The sequence below is a fragment of the Talaromyces amestolkiae genome, assembly GCF_001896365.1.
Source record: "Talaromyces amestolkiae strain CIB chromosome Unknown scaffold5.1, whole genome shotgun sequence".
In the NCBI taxonomy this organism is placed as follows: Eukaryota; Fungi; Ascomycota; class Eurotiomycetes; order Eurotiales; family Trichocomaceae; genus Talaromyces; species Talaromyces amestolkiae.
Genome location: NW_024468041.1, coordinates 1525136 through 1549332, shown reverse-complemented (window position 1 = coordinate 1549332; position 24197 = coordinate 1525136). Strand labels below are relative to the sequence as shown.

Below are 24197 nucleotides of genomic sequence, written 5' to 3'. Positions count from 1 at the left end.
ATTAGCTAGGGTATCCATTTTCATAATGACCTGGCTCAATTTAATTAGCTTGTAATTAACAGCTTATCGAAAATAATGGTTACTTCAATGTCGAGGCCCTATGGACATCCCTATTCCGGACGCCATTCTGCACGCCACAGTTAGCATAGCGAGAGAATTTCGCGATGCATGTCTCTGATTACCGTACACATCCTGGTTCAAGGAGTAGATATCCCCAAATGATGTCTCCATAATAGGCTTTTTTTAATCGGTGGAATTCAAGTTGCGGATTTCCGGACGGACGGCTCCAACTTACTTAGTGCAGATCTCGGCGGTCCTCGTAGACGAATACTCAAATGGAACTTGGGGACTAAAGTGGGGAAACATTCCATATAAACAGGTATTGAACACTATTAAATGAGTCAACGCTAAGACTGTAAGACATAGAATACGTAGTTTTCACTTGTAAGTACGCCTTCATACGCCATCTATCGTTGGAAGCTAGTAATATTCTAGCACCTATCATCTTCGAATCGTTTTGTCCAGAGCTAGGCTCCCGCCGCTAGCAGTAGCGTGGCCACATTGCTTAATCTAAATTCTCATCTATCGAGTCAGCGGTCATTACGTAGTTGCCTCAAGTAGAATCAAAGACATGTAGTTAGCTGCATGCCAATGCATTGTATCCTTTCTTTCAAGCATACGGCGAGGCAGACTCCGATTCCAGGCACGCTAGTACAACTCTCGGCCCTATTAATAGCTTTGAGCGTCTGCTACATATCTAGCCTAACCTGCACGAAAATTATGTTACAATGCAGATTTAAGTATCCTTCTAAGCCCTTCTCGAACTAAGACACACGGACTAGAACTCAGTTGGTAAATTTCGTATCTGCCCTATTAAGCCAAAAGCCGATACACGTTTGGTGCAATTGCAATGACAAAGCGAAAGGAAATACCAAGTTCGAGTAAAATCTAAATGGAAGAATACCGGTTTTTTTCCTCTTTATCTTGTTTGTTGTTTTTGTATATCTAGCCCTTTCGTGTGTGATCCAACATGGCCGATACACAGATCGAAGCTTGTTGGTACCGCGTAACGCGATGAGCTTAACTGGACATGTTTCTGGCGCTCATGCACACTAAGAGATAGCAAGGATGTTGGTTTTCCTGTAGGTACTAAGGACTTGAGTCCACATAAGCGATAGGTGAAGAGCTTTTCGTAGGGTATATCCCCCTTGTCTTGTAACTAATGCAGAGTCGGCGTTAGCCACGAATTAGTTGATAAATAAATCACATTGTACACGTACGAAAGCCTCCGGTGAGTAAATCGCGGATAAAATTACTTGCTTATCATCCTAGGCTACTTGATAAGAAATGTCTCAAAACTAGCAAATTAATTGTGCATATTCAAGGTAGGAGCATAACCGAGGGGAAAAATATGGCATATTATGTATGCATGCAGGTTTTTTTTCCTTCTAAAGTACATGAGCTCGATTGACGAATTTTCCGAGGTTTCCACGTCTTAAAGTATCTCCCAGATTCCAGATTTGAGATCCACGCATGGCACATGAAATAATCCGGATATGCATAGTAGACACAAAGCTATAGCTCGTTGTATGTGCGACTTAGGTTCTCGAAACTTACAGGTGTGGTAATACATGCAGTGTAGATGATACACATACGGTCTTGGCAGTGACTAGCTGAGCAGAACAGGCATACCCTAGTGATGAGAAATAAATGCCAGTAATCATTTTAGGCCAATCGATAGCCTCATGGTCAAGCCCGATTTGCTATGAAAAATTAGTGCTCTAGGTGCAGGGATCGAGATGGTCTAGATGATTTGGATACCCTCGGAGGCTGCGATAGGCGATACGAACTGATGAGGTACAGGTCATTTCCAAGCCATGAGACCGGGATCAGGCCTGTTTATGGAAGTTTCCCATATTAGACGGGCCATGCAAGCTGCATCAACTACGTTTACCAGATTGCGCTAGATAAATAGCAGAACAAATGATTAAATTTACATCTGAGGAGCTGAGGAGCTGATGAGAGCACGGACAAGAGAAGCCAAGGAGTGTTCGTTGTCAACCTTTACAATTCGCGTCTTATCGAAAGCCTTATAAAACTAACGCTCAAATTGACATAGCACTGCGATATATACTGAGGATGACCGTATGGCCTTCTTCTTCTGTGTAGCAGAACATAATCCGGATTCCAACAGCTGCAATGGATGCACGTAATCCCTTTTCAGACAGCGCAGCACCCAGTGTTGTGGCTAGTGTTGGGTCCAGTGCTGCTTATGCTGCTCAAGGCAGTATTGATGAGTTGCCTATTCGAGATTCGACCTACAGTCGTGCGCCAGTGAAACGGAGGTTCAAGAGCTATTTGTTGACCGGCGATTATGAACGACCCTGGGTGAACGATAAGCGGTTGAAGAGAATCCGTATAAATAATTACATTATCTGGGGATTTTTGGCCGCAGGAGTGGCCGTGAGCGGTTATATAAATTACCACGCGACAACTCAAGTGCCCAAGCATAGTGTAAGTTGGTCCCCTACCAAACGTATGCTTTGGGAGCTAATGATGATTAGTACTGTCTCATATTGGACGATGACTTCTCAACTTTGAATACGAACGTTTGGAATCGTGAAGTTCAGGTATGCTCCTCGTGTCCTTGTCTTACTCGTGATGATAATTGACCGTTGCAGGTCGGAGGCTTCGGCACTGGTGAATTTGAGTGGACCACAACCGACGACCGTAATGTTTTTGTGGACCAGGAAGGTCTTCACATCGTCCCAACCCTCACCACAGATACAACACCCATCACCGCGGCCGAGATCACCAATGGCTACACGCTTAATCTCACACAAGCGGGTGGCGATGGTTCTTGCACAGGAACAACCAATGAAGCATGTTCCGTGCGCTCGAACAGCACTTTGGGTACTGTAATCAATCCAGTCCGTTCGGCTCGCTTGAACACCAACGGTAGCAAGTCTATCACGTATGGCCGAGTTGAAGTCGTCGCCAAGCTCCCAGCTGGTGATTGGCTGTGGCCTGCAATTTGTGAGCATTTCACCCCAAGTTGGTCTTCGTCCGAGAAAAGGCAGCTTACCAAATTTACAACAGGGATGATGCCTACCAACGATGTCTATGGGGCATGGCCCGCCAGCGGCGAGATTGATCTTTCGGAAAGCCGAGGCAACGAAATCTCCTACGCCAACGGCGGCCGGGATGTCATGTCTAGCTCCATTCACTGGGGTTAGTCTAAGTATTCCCACGAAGTATGATCTACATACTAACTCTTTCACTTTCTCTACATAGGCCCGACCTCAGGCTTAGACGCATTTTGGCTCTCAACGCGCGGCAAGGCTCTGCGCCGAACAGATTTCACCAAAGGGTTTCATACTTTTGGCCTTGAATGGTCAGAAGATTACATGTTCACCTGGGTGGACAATCCACTGCAACAAGTCATGTATTGGGCTTTCCCCAAAAACACAAACATGTTCCAACGCGGCCAATTCACTGGACGGACAGCGAATAATTCGCTGGTGACCGACCCATGGTCGCATACTGGTCGACCTAACTCGCCTTTTGATCAGTCGTTTTACTTAATATTAAATGTGGCAGTTGGTGGCACAAATGGGTGGTTTGAAGATGGCATTGGGAATAAACCCTGGACAGATGCTGGCCATGGGGCCGCAGATTTCTACGCAAGTAAGTCACCTTTGGTTAGAACTTCGCTTTTTGTGTATCCGAGTCGCCCTAACGGTATACCTTTGTCGCTTGTAGGTATGGATCAGTGGTATCCAACCTGGGCCAACGGTTCCTCTCGCGGAATGACCGTGAAGTCGGTCAAGATGTGGCAGCAAGGTGCCTGCCCTTGAGCTTAGGCCAATAGTTACGGATTTGATGATTGTTCGATATGTGATTACTTGTATAGCAGCGCGATATATCAGATAGTTTGTTTCTTAGCGTCGTTAGCGACTAGAACATGCGTTATACTTGAGCTTTTGGACTCTGTTAAAAAGGTACAGCAAGTATGTGAGCAATTGACATCTTAGAATGATGCATATATCTTTAGGCAAGTAAAGTCACTTGTAATTGTCAACTGGTAGTCGATGCGTACTGTCTCTAGAATTGCTATATTTAGTTCGTATATACTAGCTTATTGTAGACTACAATGTTGCACAGTTATTGCGTACCGTATACATTTGCGTTGTGATATACTCTAGTTACTTAAGTAAAACCTAAACCCGATCTTCAAAGCAGACATATCACCAAGTTGATCAGTTCGATATCTAGCCTCCCCCCGGATCCATCATAATTTCCCTTTTCTCGGTTCACATGTTCCGGTGGTTACGCTCGATGAGAGATGGCATGACGGGGACTTGGAGATCGACCCTCTTCAATTTGAACAGGCACTAGATTGTAAGTAAGGATAGATCACCGCGTCATAATGTCACTAAGTGCCTAGACCCTCTTCCTAAAAGTGAATAATGAACGTCTGGTTAAAAACCTTCTTCCCACTTAGCTCATGTTTCAACATCGATCGATAGATCAATCTCAAATACATTCGTAACCTAGGCGCTGAAGATATCCGTAGATGTGAAAAGAACCGGGATAAGTTCGATAGGATATATAGATTGCTTTGTGACATGTTCATTGGGGGAAGTATCTGAAATGGATCAGATGTCGCATTGGCAGACAATAATAGCTTGTGGTCGACCCCATTCTCAGCAACATTTATACCCAATTCGATTAACTTTGACATCGTGCTTCACATAATATCCAAGGCGATACATAAACGGGACTTTGCTTTGAGCAGATTCCAAATTGCCGGTACTCAACCGAAGTTCAATCTATTTCGAGGAGCTATATATAACCAAATATCGTAAAAGGCGGACTAGGAATCTAGTCTGATAGGATTTGAATATAGAATCTTTTACGACCCAAATTGTACTTAATTCGTATGCTTCAGCTACAGAATATATATCTAAATTTTCACAACATGAAGTTTGTGCGACTGATCGGGCCTCGCCGGGCTCCGTCGACGGGAGCGACAAAAAAGAGATAAAACTATGGAGTACCAATCAATCTCTTGGTGTAAATACCTCGTCTACTTAAATTAGCCACTTTGAAAATATATCGAATGCTTGCCGGGCAATAGATGCCCGCCATTATCAGGGTAGAGAAAGACCTTCAAAATGACCGACGCGTTGACTCTTCACCCGGCTACGAAGCTGCTAGATGCTTTGTGTACCTGTATCGAAAAAGAAATTCATCCTCTCTCTGCGACAGCTGTCGCCGCAGGCTCTAAGCTCTTCGGCGCCGCAATTCTACTCAAATCAGACTTGAGCGTTGTGTACGCGGACACAAACCAGGAACGTGGGTCTCCTTTGTGGCATGGAGAAACGTGGACATTGAAGCAATTCTTCGAGATACCGGCAGATAAAAGACCCGATGTGACAGATTGCTTGTTCCTTACGACCCATGAACCATGTTCACTTTGCCTGTCGGCAATCGTATGGAGCGGATTCGACAACTTCATTTACATGTATACGTATGAGGAGACGCACAATGTCTTTGAGTGTCATGGAGACTTGGATATCTTCAATAATGTGTTCAATGTACGTGAAGCCGAAGTCGCGAGACAGGCTAGTTCGGATGGAAGGTTGAGCCAGGTGCGACCACATTATAAGTTGCGAAGTAGCTTGTTAGTTGCACTCAGTTTTGCCGAATTGGTTGCAGCCGTCCCAGGTCAAGAAAGGGATGAATATGTGGCCAAAGTCAACGCGGTTAAGATGAGTTATGGTCGGCTTTCGGAGGCCTATCGAAGAAACATGAATGTGGAGTGATACTTGCAATCTTCAATTCGTCTGTTTCGTCACCACTTGAGATAGCATTATAGGTGCGCTTCGATGCAAGGAAACCGAAGAAGAGCGTTGGCCGTCGACGGCCACGACCATCAAGTGGGAATGAATATCGGCTCATAGAGGCTTGTGATTTGGCAGAGTCAGGACGAAGGTGAGGATTAGCTATCTCATGTACTAATTACGGATCTTCCTCTTCTTAAAATCCACTTCACAAAACTCTATCTACAGTAACACGAACTCCTTGCGATCCCGGCTCTGGGACACCTACAAAGTAGTCTCTGGCGACACGGACATCCTCCGTGGTGGTTTTGTAGATCGTCATATCGAAGCGAGGCAATACGGTAGCAAGAGTCAAAAACAATTCTGCATATGCGAGACTATTATATGTATAGCAGGGTTAACACGCCATCTCAGAGTCGTCGTTCTATAGTTGGAGCAGATACGTACTTGATACCCACGCATTGTCGACTACCTTTACCAAAAGAAACCATGTATCGGTCTAAGCGTGTGTTATTTTGCTTGGCTTCAATCCAGCGCTCCGGTTTGAAATCAGTGGGTTCGGGGAAAAGAGTTCGATCCATGTGAACGAACAAATTACATTGGCTGACTGGTGTCTAGATACGGAAGAGCCCAATTAGCAATAAAAAGACAAGTGAGTCGACGAAAGACGCACCTCTGGAGGGATCGTCCATTCTTTGTACTGGATAACATCGTGAGACACGCGAGGCAGTCGAGTAGTGACTCCATGCATAAGACGCAGCGCTTCACTGATGACGGCATTCTGCGTATAGCATTGTTAGATGTATTTGCCGATCTTGAGTTGGCTTTACGGGACTTAACTTACCATATAAGGCAGACGTTCAACCTCAGACAAAACGTCGTGTGCTGAGTTCAATGACTTCAAGTCCACTGTTGACAATTCCTGGCGCAGCTTTTCCAGCATTGATTTATTCTGTAGCAGGTAAAACGTGACAATTGTCAATGTCTTCGCAGTAGTCTCACTTCCAGCACCAACCAAGGTCTGTGCCTCATCTTGAAGTCGATCTGCACTTTTCTCCTCTGGAGGCAAGTCACTGTCCAATAGAGCCTGAAAAATTGTACCATGTGCCTTCGAGCCAGAGCGATTGTTACCAATAATAGTGTCAACTTGCCGACGCACCATTTTTTGCCACTGTAACAGTAATGAAGCCTCTGGAGCGAGATAGTTCATAATATTTAAAGGCACGGACTTCATTATGGGAAAAGCCCAAGGAAATTGTCGGATGAATGCACCGCTAGCAGATCCCCCAATAACCGTATCTTTCCATTCAAGCTTGAAGTCAGGTTCCGCAAGGTAATTGTAGCTCTCTCCAAAGGCATAGTGCGTAATTATGTCCATTGTCAGTGCCATATAGGCTGCGTCAAGCCTGACTACCGCTCCGGCTTTACAGGCCTCGGAGAACCGTTGACATAATCTCTCCACCTTGTCACTGATCAGCGCCGAGGCATTGTGGGAAATTGCGCTTTTCGAAAAGAAGTGATTTAATCCGGATCTTCTGAGGCGATGATGATCATGGGACACGGTTGCGAACGTTGAAGTTGGCGCGCCAGCACCGATTGTCCAGTTGGCGTACTTATCCCGCTTCTTGGAAGCAGGTGCGTATATATCTTCGTAGAAATCCGGATCCTTGATGTGCAGTTCGTCCGGTGTTATTCGTACGATCGGCCCTGTGCTTAACCATGTCAGTCCTGTTTCCTGGGTCCCCTCGTTTCTGTAGCGAGAAAGTCGCTCTTATACAAGTGCGATAACAGCAATTCCTTTGAAGGATTCACAAGTCGGATAAGTCTTGTCTCTTCTTTCAACGTACCATATCTTTCGTGCAGACTCTCAATTTTCCATATAAACTGTCCAGGTTTGATCACATCGTGATAGAATTCATACCACCGGGTTAGTGCAGCCGCCTTCGGCCCCGGGAAACGAGACAGGGGGTGGAAGTATAACCGATATATTGCGCCGAATATGACATATGCCAGCCACACGGCCGCACACCAGAATACCATCAACATGATTGTTGAATATTAAGTAATATCCAGCACCTTCTGCTTCCCCGTTCTGGCACAGATGGACGCGACATGATTGAGAAAACAGAGCCCTAGAGTTGGGAGGGCAAATCAGTCCACTTGGTTGACGAAGCAAACATAGCTCGCACGGATGATAAGGAGACCCATACCCGGCCAGACACAAGACGAAACTGGGCTAAAAAAAACATGGAAAAACTTCCCCATCTCGTCTGTCCACCAGTGACGGGTGTCTACAGACGGGATGAGTTAGGGTTAGGTGGAGTGAAGAAAGCCAAATCCTCCACCTCGGCCCGTGTCCGTGGCAAGCGAGCCAATGACTACGAGTAAAGACATTCGGATTTTGCGTTTCACTTCCCCGCGACGACACCATTGGATTTCTCGTGGGCTGACGAACTCAGGTATCCACACTGATTTGGGTCCAGTTCCCGGATGATTCTCTGGCTGCAACGTGTAATCCGTGCAAAACCGAAGTAAACGCTCGAGAAAGAAGTCTCTGGTGACAGTGTCGGCAAGCGACTCACAGTTACCAATATCTCAAACGACAGTCATGGCCGACACCGAAAGTCGAGTCAATATGGCTCTGGAAATTGATGTAAGGTATCCGCTGCAAATGCAGAAAATGGACGAAGAGCTAAATTGCACCGTTTGTAGTCCGAGAGCGACGACCTCGAGAGCATTGAAAGTGATCTGACTTCGCTTTCATCATCTGTCTTTAATTATGTTTATGAAAACGGTCGAACTTATCATGCATATAAATCCGGTTCTTATGTAAGTACAGACCGTAAGGTCTATTGTGACGATGAAAAGTTCTTTAAATTCATCACCGACCGCAAGCTGTTTCTGACATGCCTTATTCGTAGATACTCCCCAACGATGAGAAAGAACAAGACAGACTAGATCTTCTGAACCATGTTTTCCGGCTATGTCTCAATGGGGACCTGTGTTTTTCTCAGAATGGTCTCAACAATCCGCAAAAAATCCTCGATGTTGGCACGGGAACTGGTATTTGGGCGATTGAAAGTAAGTGCAGGTCCGCTTTTAAGCTAACATAAATAGCAATCGAGCTGAAATATTTACCGTTTTCAGTGGCCGACGCCTACCCATCTGCAGAAATAACGGGGGTTGATTTGTCACCAATTCAGCCTAGGTGGTTAGTATCACCTTTGCGCCCGGTGATTCAGTCTCTGACTAGCATCAAGGGTGCCTCCCAATGTGCGATTTATCATCGATGATATCACCCAACCGTGGGACTTCCCGAATAACTCCTTTGATTTCATACACGTACGATGCCTGGCCGGTAGTATAACGGACTGGCCTGGGTTTCTGGCAGAGGCTTACAGGTACGCGAATCAATTTGAATCTGTGCATGAGACTTGGACTTACGTCACGAATTTATGTGCTTGGCAGACATCTAAAGCCTGGTGGAAAGATCGAACTTTCTGAAGGTCGTACACACATGGTCTGTGATGATGGCACTTATCCCGAAACGTCATTTACGTATAAGTGGATTGTAACATATCTTGATCCCAAGAGGTATACTAGAATTTGCATCTAACTCACGATTTTAGGCAGAATTCAATCGAATATCAAACTCACTAGGCAGGGTTTTTGATAACTTTCCAGAATTTCAAGGGCTTCTGGACAAAGCTGGCTTTGACTCTGTGAAAACGCACGAAGAACCGTGCCCTATCGGGACGTGGCCAAAGAACCCAAGATTGAAGGAGATAGGTCGCTACTTCCGTGTTCAATTTCTTGAGGGCGCGGTCGATAGCTATTCACTTGCTCTCTTCACGAGATATGGAGGTTGGTCGACAATAGAGACGGAAGTTCTATTGGCACACGTTCGGGAGGAGATCAAGTCTAACAAGATGCATGTCTACACTCATTGGTAAGTAGCTTCATTTCTCTGAATGATGCCAACATATCATGCTAAAATTGGATCAAGCTCTTTTGCTACTGCAACGAAGCCTCTTTTGTAACGGCCATTTTTCCCCAATGTTCACCTCGGAATGTGCCCATCATAGAGATGAGATTTCTCTAGATTTTTGAAATCACACGCGGATAATACTTATATATCTGACTGCTTTCAGAATCCTGCTGTCTTTTCTTGTTGATGTTTCTACTCTAGCTTTAGCGAGTTCTTATTCCTGATCTACGCTTTGGGTCGGTCGCTTACAAATACAATATGATGACGACGGTCCATCCTGCTTTAAGTTGGTGATATCTGTTTTTAACCCATCCTGGTACAAAGTGTAGCATCCTACATCTTTTATCAAGAAGTGACTGTCAGATATTTAGGTTATTATCCGAGATGTCCCGAACAGTAAAGCGGTGTCACATTGTGCTTGAATAGTGCAATTCATTAGCTAGGTTGTCAGAGTACGTGGAGTAAGAATCACAATCACCGGGTGCGTGCCTCTTGACGGCAGTAGTTCCTTGATAAATTACTCAATTGGCAGCTAGACTGAGTAACGCCTATTCATATCACAGTTATCTAGCATCGTGTCGTAATTAGCGAACTTTACTACAAGTGCGGAAGATATCCTACTTTTGTAGTGCATCATAGGACGCTGTACCACTCATATCGTTGCAGATCACTCGTGCTGACCTTTTTGGCCCTCATAGTTCATATTGTTATAGGATCATGGATGGATGGTGTATCGCCGCAGCACGGCAATGGCTCACATGGACTACTCCAATAGGAAAGACGTTCGTCAACAAAAGGCAACAATGAGAATGGAAACGGACTAATTCGGCTCGATGACTTGAGTACTCTCAGCGAAGATACGACTAAAATGACTTGACCTGTGACTTTTATATCGCGCCCTCTGACCTATCTAGGTGATATGTGCATACATATCCTTGAACCTCGCGGTCTACTTATAGTACTAGGTTGATCCATTTGAGATGTTTTGATAGTAGTTACATTTATTGAGACTCTTGATATACTTGAAGCATTAAAGATTAGATATTGGGAGCTGCGATAGTGGTTAAATTGAAGTCAATATATAATCTGTGATTATCAATGCAAGAAGTCATGCCCGTTTCCAAATTTCACTTCATACTATCCACATGCAGACCTTTGGACCTTGCTGTTCGCCAATATAAACTTAAACAAGTCCGTTCGGAGTTAATGGTGAGATATTACGGTGCTAGCAGCAAAACAGGATTTGCACAAACTAGACAGCCTGGATGATAGGTCTCAGTTGACAATGCTGCAATAATTATGTATGTCATCGACTACCAATAATCCTTACCAGAAGTACCAAACAAGATATCACACTAATCGACAACTCCCTGAAACAGCAATTGAGATACTAAAGTGGCAATTGCTTGTTGAAAGAGTAAGCCCTAAGTCCATTCCTTCATGCACTAATGTAGCTAGGTGACATCGCCAGCAGTACAGTCAGATGCCATGGATTCATTTGGGAATACTTTAAATCAAGTCGAATCTTTATGGGCGGATTTAATAATGAGTTTCAGACTTTCCCGTGGCATAGAGGGCTAACTTTGTATAAAGTTGCTGTTGTTTGCTAGCGGATAGATTATAAATACCCTCGTCTTGCTCTCTTCTTCGTGAATATATTTTATCCCACCAAACGAGCATCTTCTCGCTTGATACATTGACATATAACGTACAATATGACTCGTAGCATACCTGCCCTCTTGACTGCGTCTTTTGTGGTTGCTTTCCAGCGCAACACAACTCGTTCTGTGGCCGGCAAGTTAGCAAGCTACTACTACCGGTTACGTAGCTGCAATATCTTATAAGGAGGTTGAGTAAGTATCAAGGTGACTATCGGCACAAGCAGTTTGGCCTTGGACCTGGAGACTGGAACATCGGACTTGTAAGTCCTGGCTTCGATCAAACTCTTTCTCTTCCGGTCTTTTATGATGCGGGGTGAGCTAAAACATACGTCAATTGATAAGATGGGTCTATTCCTCGTCAACTCCTGTATCATCCCCATAGTTATTGTACTCCCGGGTCTGCCGCTACCCTATTGAGTGGCTGCAGTTGGGATATTGAGTACGGTGTTAAAATGAGTAGACACACCGCCTATGACGATTAGAACATTGAGAATGAGGACTGCAATTGTGTTTGGTTGTGCTTCCAAATCTCAAAAGGTTTGCTAGAAACCTTGTTATTTATCTCTCCAGTATGCCCAGGAGGATCAGCTGTACCTGGTATTTACAATGCTAAAACGCTAGCCAATATCTATCTCTTTCCCGTCATTCTGGGAAATTTTCAACTATTCTATCGAAAAATCCCATCGAGATAATGTCATGGATTAAGCATAAGAACGAGTAAAATAAATTAAGGAGACCCGTTCATAACGAACATGGAGAGGGAGAGCGGGCAGCCCCGCGTGGACTGTCAATGAGAATAACCAACGACTCACACATTAAAGGAGCAATGGTCGGTTTGGGCCACTGGCTAGTAGCATCACATGACGACCTGATGCTTATATCGAACAGTACTGCGTACCTCTTCTAGTCCCTCATTCATTCCTCGTATCGTTTACGGTTCAGCGCCAAAGAATGACTGAAGTCAATTCGCATCGCATGATTGCCCATTATGAATCATAGTTTGTTTATTAGCTAATTGGTATTTGATTGCCTTGTGTGATGGCTTTGAATGATGATAGTTCACTCATCAGCGTCTCATTGGCCACTGCAAAGTTGTTCATTATGAATCATATGGCGTCCGGCCTTCTCATTGGTCGTCCGCTAAAGTTTGAGCGGCGATACAGTAAAGAAAGAATTGGCCAATCATCAATGATTCAATTAACAGTTACGAAATCGGACAACTGGCTAATTGCAGTATAAAAGAGCTGAGAATATCGTCAATTATATGCAAACCCACAGATCATAACTGAAATCCACGTACCAACACTCGACAAATCGAAACACTTCCCGCGTATAAAGCAGCTAATCCAACCTACCTAAACGGATGCCACTCACGACTACTACGACTTCATCCATTACAGCGACAATGAGTCTTTCATCAAGTCCAATAACCACCTCGGCATCCATGCCGATAAACGAGTCTATTGACTCCCCTGTCGCAGCCATGAAGCCTTTCAGACCAGAGCGATGCTTATTTTGTCCCATATGTTCCTCAACCTTCAATGATAGCATTATGCACATGCAAAAATCACACGGCCTATTTATCCCCGATCGGCAACGTTTAGCCGTCGACCTCGAGACCTTTATCGAATATTTGCATCTGGTTATATTTGGGTATCATGAATGTATACAATGTGGGACGAGTAAAGCAACCGTACAAGCAATACAGCAGCATATGACTGGAAAAAGTCACTGCAAGTTCGATATATCGGAACAGAACTCAGAATTTGCAGAGTTTTATTTATCCGACTTGGAAGACGAAACAGACGTTGATGTTGGCGGTAGTTGCGAAGCAACAAGCATTGAGGAGACACCGGCAAGCTCAGGTCGGGAGTCCCTGATGGTTAACAACGACTCGCTTCATTTACCATCAGGCAGAATAATATCGAAAAAGTCAACACAAGCGGAAAGATCGTTATTGAGTCGATTGAAGCGTCACAATCGAACCACAGCCTCACGAATAGAATATTCTGCACCAGAGCCCTCCGACAAGGATGAACCCAGCCAAGAAGAATTCAACGTGAATCCACATGATATAGCTATATTATCGAGGAAAGATAAACGAGGGATGGCATTGATGAAACACCAACTGACAAGTATGAGCGCCACTGACCGAAGGAGTTTGATGCACTTATCTTCGCCTGAGCAGCGCTCAATACTGGCAATGCAACACAGGCAAGCTAAGAAAGCGCAGAAAGAAGAGCAACGAAGGCAGAGTCATGTTGATCGAAAGGGAAACAAGAACCTGTATGCATATTGGGCCACTGAGACTCCAGTTTATTTATGTGGCTAGAGATTCCGTTTAGTTGTGTATATAGTCGCTTGGAACATTAATGCTAGCATGACCGTTAAAATGGAAGCGCAAGTCAATTGCCCCGGCCAATGTGCCCGGAGGATTTATTCTAAGCTTCACACTAAAACTAATGAATTATTTATTAGGCTTCGGATGCTCACTTTTGTGAAGTTTTGAGAAAGCACTCCTCCGAACAGCTTTTCAGTTTCTCCTTCGATGTTAGTCAGAGTAGGCTTTGCACCAAGCATAGTAAAATTGGATCTTAAGCAATTTTGAAGGATCAACCGGTCCAAAACCTGGTTTTTGTTACTAGAGACTGTGTTCTGGCGCTGATTTTATGGTAAGTCAATGAAACCTAGCGATTTTCGGTGGAGCAGTACGGACTGCTTTGGGTAGCAGAAGAATAGGAGACTATCATTCTGATGTCATCGTAGTTTAATAAGTATGTCCAGGGAGGTATGATATTCAAGTACACCATACTTTCTAAGATGCGATGATGGCCTCAATCAGCTCCTCTTTCTGCCAACGAGCGATCAGGATGACTTTGAACGCACTATGGAGAAAGTAACCCTGTCTCACACTTGTTGCAAGAAGGCAGGATTCTGTCGCAAGTTATTTGCACAAGAAGAAAAGGGAATCGAAGCAAGGGTGATTTGCCATCCGTTTCAGAGAGAAAGACCCCGGAAAAGAGTGGGTTTGATGCTTATGGCTTACTTAGACATACAAGAACGGCATAAGACTGTTTGGTGAACAGTTCAGTGTATGCATGAGGTTCGAATGAAGACGACCGTTGATTTATATGTACACGTGAATGCGCATTAACGGAATACTAGCCTAGATGAATTCTCTTCAAGATTCTCGGCTGTTAGAACTTAGGTAATGGTAAAGGCTAATCGATCATGTCTTATTCTCATTCATTCCTCTGCATTCTATTCCTTCAATCCGTATGTTCCACCGTTTAGCTACGTGACCGTAGGACTGAGTGATATCCTTCATAGAGCCAGAAATGCCATTTTCAAATACAAGCAACCGATTTGAAGTCTGGAAGTTGCAATATTCTACAATAGATCGCGGGTCTAAACTTGATGGTCCAGGTCTGGGGCCACTCGCGACGTACCAATAGCACCTTTGAGATCTGGCTCTTTCGACAGGTTCGGTACTAGATCCTCGGAATCTGCCTCCGACGAATTTACATAAATTCTTCGGGATGCCTCTTTCCTCGAGTCACGCCATAGCAGAAATTGTATTACAGCAGTCAGAACAACTGTCAGAGAAATCAGTCCAAGGGTCTCTTCTCCACATCCCGGTTCTTGCTTCTGACACGGAGTACTTACCCAGTAAAATTTGCAGAATTATTGACCAAAGGTATCCTTTTTGGGCTGCGGGGAAGTCTGTGGTTTTCCAAACAAAATTCGGGGCCTGTCTTAGTTTTAGCTATGTAGAACAGTATCACAGATTGTAGAAAAGCGCTTACAACAGCCTGCACGACATAAGCAAGATCATTAGCCAGCGCAACGGTGAACGCCCTTTTTTCTGTGTCCGCAGTACAAATTTCGTTTATCCAGGTAAGTATAAGTGGACCAGCTCCGCCCTTCACAACATGTAAGCAATTGACTGACCAAATACCTGGAATGGACATACATACACCAATATTGCTGAGCCAGAACACAACCATACGACCATGTATATTCTCATACAGTGGCATTTGACGTAGAAGGATAGAGAACAATAGCTAATCAAAACCGAAAGGTCAGTTTCCAGTCTAGTCGACACTTTCTATGACAGTGACTTACGGTTATGACCGCGCCGATATAAATGAATGGCCATCGAGCCCCGCGACATACTCCATCAGATAGCCATCCCCATAACAAAGCCATCGCAATAAATATAGCAATTGTAATATTGGGTACTTCAGAGTATTAGCATGCAATCCAACGAATTCATTATCCAAGATAGGACGTAACTGACAATTGTTGATTTGTGATATAGAGTAATGAGTTCCAGGTACCGGTGGGGGGGTTTTGTTGAAGCTCTTCAGCCAATAACCCATAGCTGGCTGCAGACTTCCATTGTTCCATATGACATATAATAGAGCTGGATGTGGTCAGAATATCTCGTAGTATTGGCGTGGAAGAGAACGTCTTACGTAGAAGGTATGTATGCCAGCTTGTCAGTAACGCTTTCACTTTGGCCTTCGTCCAAGGCGCCTTTCCTGCTCGTCCAATAGACTTCATTCTTTTAACGGAGATCTCCTGTTCTTCCTCGGTAATATACCATGTCTTTATACCACTGTGGGGAAGATTTGGAAAGAAAAAGTATCCAGCCACTGCCAGTGGGAATGTTATGATACCATCGATGATGAAAAGCCATCTCCAACCTGCCCGTCCGTATACTCCATCGAGATTCGTATAAGCTGCCGATTGTAGAAAACCGCTGAACAATTGGCCTACCGATCCAGCTAGCCAGAAGATCATTGCCCGTTTGCCAATCTCGGAAGGTTTGTACCACGACCCTAGCATATAGTGTATACCAGGGTAGAAACCAGACCTGGGAAATCATGATTAATTCTGCTGATTAAAAATATATTGGGGCTGGGAAGGCATACTCGAAGATACCCACTAAAAAGCGTAATGCATACAAGGCTTGGTATGATTTCACGCTGGACATACATATGACTGCTATGCCCCAACCAACTTCAAGCTATGGGACGTCAGCATGGTAATTTCACCAAGAATCACCATGTCTATGGGAAACTTACAGAGGGAATCACCCAGCGGGGTGAAACTCGAGTCAATAGCAGGTTGAATGGCACTTGGCCGATAACGTAGCCGACGGTAAATATCGAAGTGCTGGTGACTAGTTGATTTCCAAACATTTCCAAGTCCTCCTCCATACCACTAAGATACGCATTTGTAACATTGTTCAAGTCGAGATACTTGAGAAAGTAGCCAATCTAATCGAGTCAGTTGATATTTATCTTCATGCCGGCTCATTCATTGCTTACTGATGAAAATGTTAGTACACACGCATCTAGCTTGAACAGAAGCCAACGTTCTTCTGTTGGGAGGTCGAACGTATCCCAAAGGTAGCTTTTCCACGAAGACGGCGGCTTGACCGCAGAATCCTCATGGGAATAGTCGGTTATTGCACGCTGATCAGCCATGGTTTTTGCATGCTTAGGATCAGTTCCTCCTAAGAGGAGCGGAACGACAATTTTTTATAAAACGTCCGATCACGATAGTGCCGTTGCTCAGTCGAAATCACGCAATTTCCTCAGTTGACACACAAGCTGCCCTAATCAATCAAGGCTTAGCTCGGCCCGCGTGGTGAAGAGAAAAGGCTTTGTTTATGGTGGGGAAACCTTAGTCGATTTACTATACGGAGTACAGAGAAAAAGAAACTAATGCTGATGATTGGAGCATGTGTTCGGCTTTCGTGATCGTGGTCAGGGTATCGCGCAATATTCGAGAGATAGTCACCACAAGATGCTGCATCTATGCCACCTTCAAGGAACTTCGTTATCAGAGCACGCTCCACATAAATGTATATAGTAAGTACGTATCCCGGTAGTATTTGTCGTCGCGTCTCTCGGTTCGGTTATTAATTCCATTGCTTGCGCTCTTCACTAGTAAGCAAACAGGAAACAAAAGCCACATATTATTTCGTTAGGCTTACCAATTAATTAAGTATGTCGCTATATAACTATTGGTATTAGTACTCTTCCATGCTTTGTCCCGTGAGCACTTTTTATGATATTCGTCGCCGCACTTCGTACACGATCATGAACTCGCGGATACTCTTTCCATGGTATGCACTTCTGCATTATTAATTGTGTGGGGAACATGGCTCTCAGTAACCTATATTGGCAGTAAAAAATACTGTGCGTTTGGATCGTGTCTTTATAAGATGCACTACCAAGTTGTTCTCCGGTCAGCTCCTCAGAATGGCAATTGTGAGATACTAATAACCTATAGGCAGGTTTCGAGTTGAGAAAGACTTGTGGTGATTGGTTCGGTAACTACGAATTTTTCATCGTGAATGGCCTCGTAAAACAACCACTTCATGATTCCAGACACGGCTGAAGACAACAAATCCCATAAATAGTTCACTCAATTATGCATTAGCACGGTCTAGGACTTCGCTATTGTGATAGGGTAAGAGACCTCGTAGCATTTCATCATATGAGACTCGGAGCAAGCCTTCGAGCTTCAGTCCATACATATGGATTGACGTTAAGCCCTTGGGCCTCTATATATTAGTGCAGTTAGAGATCCAATCAGTCTTGAATTGTCTCATTCGCATCTGCAGGCACGACATGTAGCTACCACACATCGCCATCCACTTGGATGCCGCGATCACTTATCACTGATCCATGTCCTATGTCTTATCGATATAAAGACGTGCGATGTCTCTGCTTCATCGCCCTCTACTGTCATGTTTGATACCGTTTAGTTTCTTGTCCTTGTTCAATATATTGGAAAATGGCGAAGGAACCTAGATCTGAAGTGCCTGTGGCCCACGGAGACAAGTCCCAAGCAGCTATTACAGCAGTGGACTCTGATATAGATTCAGATGATAGCAAGCAACAACTGACACAGGGAACTTTCGATGCAACGGAGGACCATTACTTTTATCGACCCATCGATAGCTATGAAGGCATCCACCGCTGGGACCCTGAATTTAAGTGGACGCAGGATGAAGAAAAGAGAATTATTCGAAAAGTTAGTTATACACGAAGGCTGCAGTTCTTTCGATTTGACCCCCTCTTTGCATATAATAGATTGATATCCGCGTCTGGAGCTTTGCTTGTGTGACTTTCTTTGCCTTGCAGCTCGATCGAGGAAATATTAGCCAGGCTCTCTCAAGCACGCTTTTGAAAGACTTAAAAATGACAAGTAACGATTACAATTTGGGCCAGACGATCTTTCTCGTTTGTTTCCTGTGCGCTGAGATGCCTTCCCAGTTGGTCTCAAAAAGAATAGGGCCGGATCGCTGGATCCCAATCCAGATGGTTGCATGGAGCATTCTTGCAGCATGTCAGGCTTTTTTGACTGGACGCGGGTCATATTTGGCTTGCAGGGCCCTGCTTGGACTACTGGAGGGTGGCTTGTAAAAACATGTACCCTTCCCAATTCCTTTACAAACACTAACCAAAATAATAGTATTCCTGATACTGTCCTGTTTCTTTCTTTCTTCTACAAATCAAATGAACTTCCGAAGCGGTTGACTGGTTTTTGGATCTCATACACAGTTGCCGGTATTATCGGATCATTTCTTGCTTTCGGCTTATTACATATCAAGGATTCACATGGCGGCGGATCATGGCGCTATCTCTTCGCCTACGAGGGTCTGATCACCGGAGTGATCGGTATCATTGCTGCATTTTGGATGCCTGCATCGCCCGTACAAACCAAAGGAGGATTTCGTGGTAGGAACGGATGGTTCACCGAGCATGAAGAGAAAATTATTGTGAACCGTATAATCAGGGACGATCCAAGCAAAGGGAGCATGCACAATCGCCAAGCGGTCACTCCACGACGTTTATGGGAGTCATTGAAAGACTATCATATGTGGCCTATATTCTTCATTGGGTTGGTATGGCAGATTCCCATCACGCCATCTACAAATTACCTTACACTTCAACTACGAAGTCTCGGATTTTCAACGTTCCAGACGAATCTTCTCGTTATTCCAGCAGCTGTTGTTGGAATTATTACCATGATTTCGACCACGTGGATTGCAGAGCGAAGCAACCAGCGTTTGCTAGTTGGTGCTGCTGCCGAAATATGGTACCTAGTCTTGGTGATTGCATTGGAGGTTCTTCCCGAAAGAAGCATGCCTTGGGCTCGCTGGGCTATATTGACCTTTCTCGTTGGAGGACCCAGTATTCACCCCGTACTAGTGGCCCTCACCTCACGAAATGCGGGTTCTGTACGGACGCGTACCGTCGCTTCCGCTTTGTATAACATGTCAGTTCAACTCAGTAGCATTGCGAGTGCCAATGTGAGTATATGTTCCATATCCTAGTCTAACCTGAAATTGCATTACCGGATCACGATTCTCACAACACTGTGTTCTAGATCTACGTCACTAGCGATGCACCATATTACAAACACGGAAATAAGGTTCTTATTGCAATAGCTGTAGTGAATTTTGGCCTATTTATATCTGCAAAATTCTACTACCAGTGGCGGAATAGGTATGTTTTGACAACTCGGGTTCATTAACTTAGTTGTAACACTTTTCTAGGCGCAACGCCGCTAGATGGGCTGCGATGACAGATGAACAAAAACAAAGTTATCTCCGAGAGCATCCGGTGATGACCAATAAGAGGTATAATGCTTCAATTAACTATTTACATCCTTACAGAAGCTAACTTTTTTCGTCGGTAGAATTGACTTTCGATTCGCCTATTAGCGCGCGGTCCTCACGTCAGCTGAGTCCAAGGGACGTCGAGACTGTTGAATCAAGTCAATGCGCCTTGCCACAAAGGATGTTTTTTAAGTGCTAGAATCGGAATTATTTTATTCAAGGTGCAGATCTACTGCAGTACAATGGGCTATATTGGAGGATATGGAAATTTGTTTTACAGCTAATCGACGATTGATATTTCAGTGTAGCTCTAGTATTTGACCACGTCAATCATTACACATCTGTTACGTCCCTCGAGCAGAGTGGAAAAGCACTTAGATTACATTGGACGTGATGTTTCGGAATGGATCAGTTTCAAGACAGTGTTTATCGCTTAGACAAGGTTTAGCAGATGATAAGGTTACTTGCTCCTAATATCCCTTCATATGGCAAATAGTAGTCAACATACAATTATATACTCAATTAGCTATGCAATCGACTTCAGCGTTACGGTTTTAACGGTACCCGATTGCTGTCAACGTACATCCTCACTTTCTTTGTTGAATTGAAATTGTGGAATTAACAATCAAACGAGCATATTGCACCAGAGCTGATGCAATGAAATCGTTGACCCCGCACTACGATAGCGTCGTCCATTTGGCATCTCTCGCGGTTCTGACTGATAAGAACAGGTAAAATACAAGACAGAGTCACTTTCGTTACATTGTGCAATTGCAACAGGTCTAGTCATCATGGTGCAATATGTCGTCAAACATGTATTGTGAGTTTTGCCTCGTGGGATTCCAATAGAGAGACTGGAAATTTGAGCTAAATATGTGTCAAAGCAAGATTTTATCAATAATGGTGCAAGAGATCATTAATGACATGTTGATCGTCTTCATGGATTCTTTGTCTATATTTGGCCCAGATCATGTCATTTATCTACGATTTGAGTTATGAACAGGACTCTCTACTAGGTATATGTAAACATCTCGCACATATATAAGAGCGAGTGTTGTTGTGCTGTAATTTCCGAACCTTTACGGTGATAAAGTACTATAACACTAGGATATCCTTGAGGAAGAAAACACCATACTTGAGATAAGGTCTTGAATTAATCATGGCTCCATCGGTTGATATCTCCCCACAATCCACAGTCGTCGACACAGCTGGTATTGATCTTTCTCTAAAAGGTCAAACGGGTCCACGGTACATCCGAGAGCCTTTGAAATACTCTGGCTCTCTGGATGAATATAAGAGCTTCGATGTCACACCGATCATAGGTCGGGAGTTCTCTGATGTTCAGCTGACGGATATATTAAATGACGATCAGAAGCTTCGAGACCTTGCTGTTACTGGTAAATAGTTTTATATTTCAAATCTAATCAATATGCTAAATAAACTGAAATAGTGTCTCGTCGTGGTGTTGTCTTTTTTCGAAAACAAGAACTGAACTCCGACCAGCAAAAGATTTTGGGACAGAAACTTGGTGAATTGACAGGCAAACCAGCTACTTCTAAGGTAAACGGATCTCATTTACGGCCCATTCTTCTGTTCTTATCGGAGGCTGAACATGAGTTAGCTACACCGCCATGCTGTGAATAACAGCAAGCGCAACATAACGGTGAATGAGGGGAAATTGGATGATGAGATCTCTGTCATCTCTTCAGACGTAAGATCTACCCAGTATTCATGGTTTAGTTTCCTGATACTAACGTACATCAAGATTAGCCGCAAGCTCTATGGCGACCGTTTTGCAGGTTTTTCGCGTCGTTTGGCGAGCGAGGGTTGGCATGCTGAGTTAGTGCTCATGATTCACAAGAAGTCTACTGATTGTTACTGACTAAACCACTTTTAGCATCACCTTCGAAAATGTTCCGTCCGACTATGCTATTCTCAAGATTACCGACTCTCCCGAGGACAACACGGGCGGTGATACTCTATGGGCTTCTGGATATGAAGTCTATGATAGATTGTCGCCTCCAATCCAGAAGCTTGCAGATACCCTGAAGGCTGTTCATCACCAGGTACGCCTCTTACAGAACACAGATAAATTACATACTCGAGTGATTGACATGAAATACCTGATAGCCAAGATTCAACGAAATTGCAAAGCAACACGGTATTGATCTCATCGAAGGTGACCGCGGAGCACCGGAAAATACTGGTTATGAATTCAAGGCTACTCAGTAGGCTCTGCTCTTTGGTAATTCTTTTCACTGATAACTTACCGCTGTATAGCCCTCTTGTCCGTACCAACCCTGTGACCGGCTGGAAGAGTTTGTTTGGAGCGGCTCACCAGGTTGAGCACGGCTGGATTGAGGGTGTTACTCCACGCGAAAGTGAGATCTTGAAGCAGTACTGTAAGTCTTTCCCCGTCCAGACATAGTGAACATGTGAACGCTAGAGCAAGGGGATTAATACCGCTCGGCTTGCTAGTCAATCAACTGATTGCCGAGAACCACGACCTTCAAGTGCGTTTTAAGTGGAACACCAATGATGTGGCCATTTGGGACAAGTAAGTTGAGCACTTGATGCTTGAGATTTACATCCATACAACATATGTGTTCGACATGGTGCTAACAGCGTGGTTCTCCAGCCGATCGGTCTTCCATACTGCAACAAAGTAAGTACAACATCCCTGAAATTGCTTTCAGACTAATAACATGGCAATTAGTGACTATGAGGGCAAGCGTCAAGGTAACAGGGTCGTTTCGTTGGGCGAAATCCCTTACTATGATCCTGCCTCTGTATCGCGACGGGAAGCCTTGGAAGCGGAGTCAAAAGCCATCTGATTGGTCCGCATTTGAAGACTTAATCCTGTGACGTTATATGTCCTATTGGTACTTCCATAGCTTTATTACCTAGTGTCTTTGTTTGGAATGATATTTCTCAAATGGTTTATCTACTTAGAGACGCTTAGTCTGCCGAATTATCAAATCTACGAGAAACTTCGTCGATAATCCTAAGGGTTGCTAGTTAAGGTTGAGAACTGACATCTTCAAGTGGTATTTCCAGTTCAGAGGGCTTGATATTCCATATTTTGCTTAGTAAAATCATTTGACAAGCTGTGAGTAAGATATATGTTCATTATGGTGATGGATCGCATAAAGCAGAATACTGTCAGATCTTCAAAACTACATAGGCATATTCTGGGACAGTTCGGAACACGCCAATGTGAAGATCGTGATGGATCCTTGCCTAATGAATCTCGATGATACTATTTCCAATGTGGTACAATCCAGCGCTCTTGTTTGCATGACAGTAACTTCATTGCCCACGGTGTGTTCATGGCCCTGATCTTACAAGCCCAACCCAGCTCAGGGGCTTTCGATGAACAGAAGAAGAAGAGCGCGGAAGGCTTTGCGCCTATCAACACATGCATGTTTATAAAGTGCCTAGATAAGAAGATGTGTAATTAATTAAATCTTATAAATCTTTAATAAGACTGTTGCGAGATTGCTATCTTGTAATATGGCCAAACCTTGTTATATGTCTGTGTTATAGCTATGGTTTGTCATCTTTTCTAGTCAACTAACTACAGTGAGGTGTCGATAGTCTGCAGAATGACAGCGGGCTCATAGACCGCATTTCTTAATCACTGGGCAATTACCGGGTAAGAACCTGTCACCACCCTCTTACAACAAACCACTATTTGCCGCTATTGGCTGCTTGACTCCCTCGCTGTTGCAGAATTTTTCGTGACTCTTGTGGAAATTCTTGCAATCGGTGTAACATTTTTTCTTATCGATAACAAATTGTCGGCATTTCAGCTCGGTAAATGAAATATGGCAGCACTGACATGCTTTTAACAACCTTATAGCGGAGTGCATATCATGCTCTTCGCACTCTTCTGCCGGTTATCTTGGAAGAACTTGCTGCAGTAAACGCAGCACCACTTCCATCTTGGAATCGCTTGTATCGAGCTTGCGTCAGGTCGCAACCGCATTCTCCACGACGGGTAGCATCTGGTTCTTGCGCTCTTGGATTGCTTGCGAAGTAGGGAATCTGTTGTGAGA

General features: G+C 44.2%; 6 protein-coding genes across 6 annotated transcripts; 4 read left to right on the top strand and 2 right to left on the bottom strand.

The window, feature by feature from the left end:
- Nucleotides 1-2199: 2199 nt before the first annotated feature.
- Nucleotides 2200-3857, top strand: BHQ10_003602 (uncharacterized protein; the record flags this gene model as incomplete). Its single annotated transcript, XM_040875877.1, has 5 exons — nucleotides 2200-2514; nucleotides 2565-2630; nucleotides 2682-3231; nucleotides 3295-3687; nucleotides 3763-3857. 5 exons carry the CDS (start codon nucleotides 2200-2202, stop codon nucleotides 3855-3857), a joined length of 1419 nt encoding a protein of 472 aa, XP_040732106.1.
- A 1320-nt stretch (nucleotides 3858-5177) lies between these two features.
- Nucleotides 5178-5828, top strand: BHQ10_003601 (uncharacterized protein; the record flags this gene model as incomplete). The annotated part of the gene is made up of 1 exon (XM_040875876.1): nucleotides 5178-5828. The coding sequence occupies one exon, from the start codon at nucleotides 5178-5180 to the stop codon at nucleotides 5826-5828; it is 651 nt and encodes a 216-aa protein (XP_040732105.1).
- A 226-nt stretch (nucleotides 5829-6054) lies between these two features.
- Nucleotides 6055-7892, bottom strand: BHQ10_003600 (uncharacterized protein; the record flags this gene model as incomplete). The annotated part of the gene is made up of 5 exons (XM_040875875.1): nucleotides 6055-6223; nucleotides 6294-6460; nucleotides 6520-6627; nucleotides 6691-7553; nucleotides 7694-7892. The coding sequence occupies 5 exons, from the start codon at nucleotides 7890-7892 to the stop codon at nucleotides 6055-6057; spliced, it is 1506 nt and encodes a 501-aa protein (XP_040732104.1).
- Nucleotides 7893-8454: 562 nt separating this feature from the next.
- On the top strand, nucleotides 8455-9886 carry BHQ10_003599 (uncharacterized protein; the record flags this gene model as incomplete). The annotated part of the gene is made up of 8 exons (XM_040875872.1): nucleotides 8455-8499; nucleotides 8559-8675; nucleotides 8768-8909; nucleotides 8964-9057; nucleotides 9107-9247; nucleotides 9315-9440; nucleotides 9511-9795; nucleotides 9853-9886. The coding sequence occupies 8 exons, from the start codon at nucleotides 8455-8457 to the stop codon at nucleotides 9884-9886; spliced, it is 984 nt and encodes a 327-aa protein (XP_040732103.1).
- Nucleotides 9887-14903: 5017 nt separating this feature from the next.
- On the bottom strand, nucleotides 14904-16990 carry BHQ10_003598 (uncharacterized protein; the record flags this gene model as incomplete). Its single annotated transcript, XM_040875871.1, has 11 exons — nucleotides 14904-15091; nucleotides 15162-15246; nucleotides 15302-15418; nucleotides 15473-15559; nucleotides 15621-15736; nucleotides 15796-15921; nucleotides 15974-16374; nucleotides 16433-16445; nucleotides 16497-16527; nucleotides 16586-16780; nucleotides 16832-16990. The coding sequence occupies 11 exons, from the start codon at nucleotides 16988-16990 to the stop codon at nucleotides 14904-14906; spliced, it is 1518 nt and encodes a 505-aa protein (XP_040732102.1).
- A 4308-nt stretch (nucleotides 16991-21298) lies between these two features.
- On the top strand, nucleotides 21299-22973 carry BHQ10_003597 (uncharacterized protein; the record flags this gene model as incomplete). Its single annotated transcript, XM_040875870.1, has 10 exons — nucleotides 21299-21536; nucleotides 21590-21699; nucleotides 21761-21850; nucleotides 21905-21978; nucleotides 22037-22205; nucleotides 22270-22367; nucleotides 22420-22541; nucleotides 22618-22696; nucleotides 22778-22804; nucleotides 22856-22973. The coding sequence occupies 10 exons, from the start codon at nucleotides 21299-21301 to the stop codon at nucleotides 22971-22973; spliced, it is 1125 nt and encodes a 374-aa protein (XP_040732101.1).
- Between the last annotated feature and the right edge of the window lie 1224 nt (nucleotides 22974-24197).